General features: G+C 40.3%; 1 protein-coding gene across 1 annotated transcript; it reads left to right on the forward strand.

Moving 5' to 3' along the window:
- The first annotated feature begins 2,506 nt into the window (after positions 1-2,506).
- LOC108176576 (large ribosomal subunit protein eL39-like) lies at positions 2,507-2,665 on the forward strand. Its single transcript, XM_051843721.3, has one exon. The coding sequence runs from the start codon at positions 2,510-2,512 to the stop codon at positions 2,663-2,665; it is 156 nt and encodes a 51-aa protein (XP_051699681.2). The 5' UTR covers positions 2,507-2,509.
- Positions 2,666-3,572: the final 907 nt, after the last annotated feature.

Consider the following 3,572-nt stretch of genomic DNA (forward strand, 5'->3'; position numbering starts at 1 on the left):
TTAAGTAAAGATTTCAACAGTTTGCACCCACATAGAAACACAAAGTGAAATATATTGTTTGAGTACTCGTTATAGCATTAAATCTCAATACACAGCACATTAAGGACAGAGATCCTACATGAGGAGTAAGTGCACAGTGACTCCTGTTGTTGACTTTACCAATTGACACTCCTGTCTATGGCATCAGTAGTCTCCCTATGCTCCAGTCATGAGTTTCCAAGGCTATGGAAGCCCTCTGAGTTCTCCGATTCTTATCTTGTTTACACAAGGTCATAGTCAAAGTGGAGGTTCTGTCCTCCCTTCAGAGAAAGGTACCTCCTTCTTTGAAGACCTGTTCTTTCCACTGGGATCTCACTCGCAGAGATCTTTTGCCAGAGTGTCTTGGCTTTCCATGCCTGAAATACTCTCATGGGGTTTCAGCCAGATCGGAATGCCTTTAGGGCTGATTCTGAGGCCAGAGTGCTATTTAGGACATCTGCCATTCTATGAGTCTGCTGAGTATCTCACTTCCCATGTTGGATCACTCTCCCCTTTATTCATTCCATCGGTTAGTGTTAGCAGGTACTAGACTTGTTTATGTGCTCCTTTTGACTCTTGGTCCTTTCATTATGATCAATTGTGAACTGAAATTGATCACTTGGAATAGTGAGATGGCATTGGTACATGCCACCCTGATGGGATTGAATTGGAATCCCCTGGTATGTTTTTAACTCTACCATTTGTGGCAAGTCAGCTTGAGCATGTCCCAAATTATACATCTCTTCCCTCTCTTATTCCCACTCTTATGTTTAACAGGGATCACATTTCAGTTAATTTTTAACACTTAAGAATAACTGTGTATTAATTACAGAATTAAACCAGTCATATTAAGTAGAACAGACAAAAAAAACTACTAAGAGGGATAATGTATTAAGTTGTTCATTAACAGTCAGGGCTATGCTGATCAAGTCACCGTTTCCCATAGTGTCCATTTCACTTCAGGAGGTTTCCTTTTTGGTGTTCAGTCAGTTGTCACCGATCAGGGAGAACATATGGTATTTGTCCCTTTGGGACTGGCTTATTTCACTCAGCATGATGTGTTCCAGATTCCTCCATTTTGTTGCAAATGACTAGATTTCGTTGTTTCTTACTGCGGTATAGTATTCTAAAGAGTACATATCCCATAATTTCTTTATCCAGTCTACCGTTGATGGGCATTTAGGTTGGTTCCAGGTCTTAGCTATTGTGAATTGAGCTGCAATAAACATTAGGCTGCAGACCGCTTTTTTGTTTGCCAATTTAAATTCCTTTGGGTAAATTCCAAGGAGTGGGATGGCTGGGTCGAACGGTAGGGTTATCTTCAGGTTTCTGAGGAATCTCCAGACTGACTTCCATAGTGGCTTGACCAGTTTGCATTCCCACCAACAGTGGGTTAGTGTCCCTTTTTCCCCACATCCTCGCCAGCATCTGTTGTTGGTAGATTTCTGCATGTGAGCCATTCTAACCAGGGTGAGGTGAAACCTCATTGTGGTTTTGATTTGCATTTCCCTGATTGCTAATGACCTTGAACATTTTCTCATGTGCCTGTTGGCCATTTGGATTTCCTCTTTTGAAAAATGTCTATTGAGGTCCTTGGCCCATCTCTTAAGTGGGTTGTTGGTTTTGTTTTTGTGGAGTTTCTTGATCTCTTTGTAGATTCTGGTTATTAACCCTTTATCTGTTGCATAGTTTGCAAATATTTTTTTCCCATTCTGTCGGTTGTCTCTTCACTCTCCTGACTGTTTCTTTTGCAGTACAGAAACTTCTCAATTTGATGCAATCCCAATAGTTAATTTTGGCTTTGACTGCCTGTGCCTCCTGGGTCTTTTCCAGAAACTCTTTGCCTGTGCCAATATCTTGAAGGATTTCTCCAATGTTCTCTAGTAACTTGATGGTGTCAGGTCGTAGATTTAGGTCTTTAATCCATGTTGAGTGGATTTTTGTGTAAGGTGTAAGGTAGGGGTCTTGCTTCATGATTCTGCACGTGGAAATCCAATTTCCCCAGCACCATTTATTGAATAGACTGTCCTTGCTCTAAGAGAAATGTTATCAATATTGCATGCAGAGCTAAATTCCTCAGAGTTATTTGTACTTTTGAACCATCGTGGAGAGTGTATCTGACTCTTCCTCACCACGTCTTTTTTTTTTTTTTTCAGGCAGAGTGGACAGTGAGAGAGAGAGAGAGACAGAGAGAAAGGTCTTCCTTTTGCCGTTGGTTCACCTTCCAATGGCCGCTGCGGCCAGCGCGCTGTGGCCGGGGCACCACGCTTATCTGATGGCAGAAGCCAGGTACTTATCCTCGTCTCCCATGGGGTGCAGGGCCCAAGCACTTGGGCCATCCTCCACTGCACTCCCTGGCCACAACAGAGAGCTGGCCTGGAAGGGGGGCAACCGGGACAGAATCCGGCGCCCCGACCGGGACTAGAACCTGGTGTGCCAGCGCTGCAAGGCGGAGGATTAGACTAGTGAGCCACAGCGCCGGCTCCTCACCATGTCTTCTCACAAGACCTTCAGAATCAAGAGATTCCTGGCTAAAAAACAAAAACAATACCACCCCATTCCCCAGTGGATTCACATAAAAACTGGCAATAAAATCAGATATAACTCCAAGTGGAGACATTTTAGAAGAACCAACCTGGGTCTGTAAGGAATTGCATTTGAAAAGATGGCACATGTGCTTATGCAGTATCAGTTCACTGTCATTTCCACCACATCAATCTGAAGATGTCACCATCATCTGGATAGCTGGGCATGTTTGATTAGGACTATGACTAGTGGGTTAGTTCATTAATAAATATGTTATACATGTTGAAAAAAAGGTGAAAATTACTTTAAATATCTTTTATTTTGGGAGAATTTCCAGAAATAATGGCTAATTTCCAAATCCAAATCATGCATATAGAAATTTATGGGTTTCTTATCATGGTCCCAAATTCTCTACCAAAAAAAATTTAAAAAAAATGGCCTTCAGGTAAGTAAAATCCTTGATTTCAGAAAGAATGAGATTAAAACAAATGCTGTCCTATGATAAGCAGTGTTACATATTATGTAATAATCACAAAAATTACACCCTTAGAACACATAGCATATAATTTAGAAGTTACAAATATATCCCTTGTAATTCTATAGCAACTCTTGTGTTTTAATCATTTTAGAATTTAATTTAGAACTATAATTAAGATGCTCAAGAATTCTTTACTCACAGTTATGAACTAGTAACAATTATTCAAACCAGGAAAATTCAAGTGCTATGAAAATTGAGTATTAAGTTTGTTGATCTTTGCTTTATCATTGCTTTGTTATTTTTATTTGAAAACAGTTCCCTGGTGTTGAGTCATCTAATAACCAGAAACTGAAGCACAGATATAGACCCAAATCCCAAGCCTATTAATCTCTTGGTTATATGACTTGATATATACTGCGCCTGAATACCAATTCACCAGCTTTATTTGCAGTCTAATGCTATCCGCTCTTCACAAATTTTTAGAATAATGTGTCCTTTGTCACATCCTCTAAATTTCTATGGCTGAGCATTTAGTCTAGTTGATAAAATG

The sequence above is a fragment of the Oryctolagus cuniculus genome, chromosome 6, assembly GCF_051225735.1.
Source record: "Oryctolagus cuniculus isolate XC-2025 breed Fujian yellow rabbit chromosome 6, ASM5122573v1, whole genome shotgun sequence".
Taxonomy (NCBI): Eukaryota; Metazoa; Chordata; class Mammalia; order Lagomorpha; family Leporidae; genus Oryctolagus; species Oryctolagus cuniculus.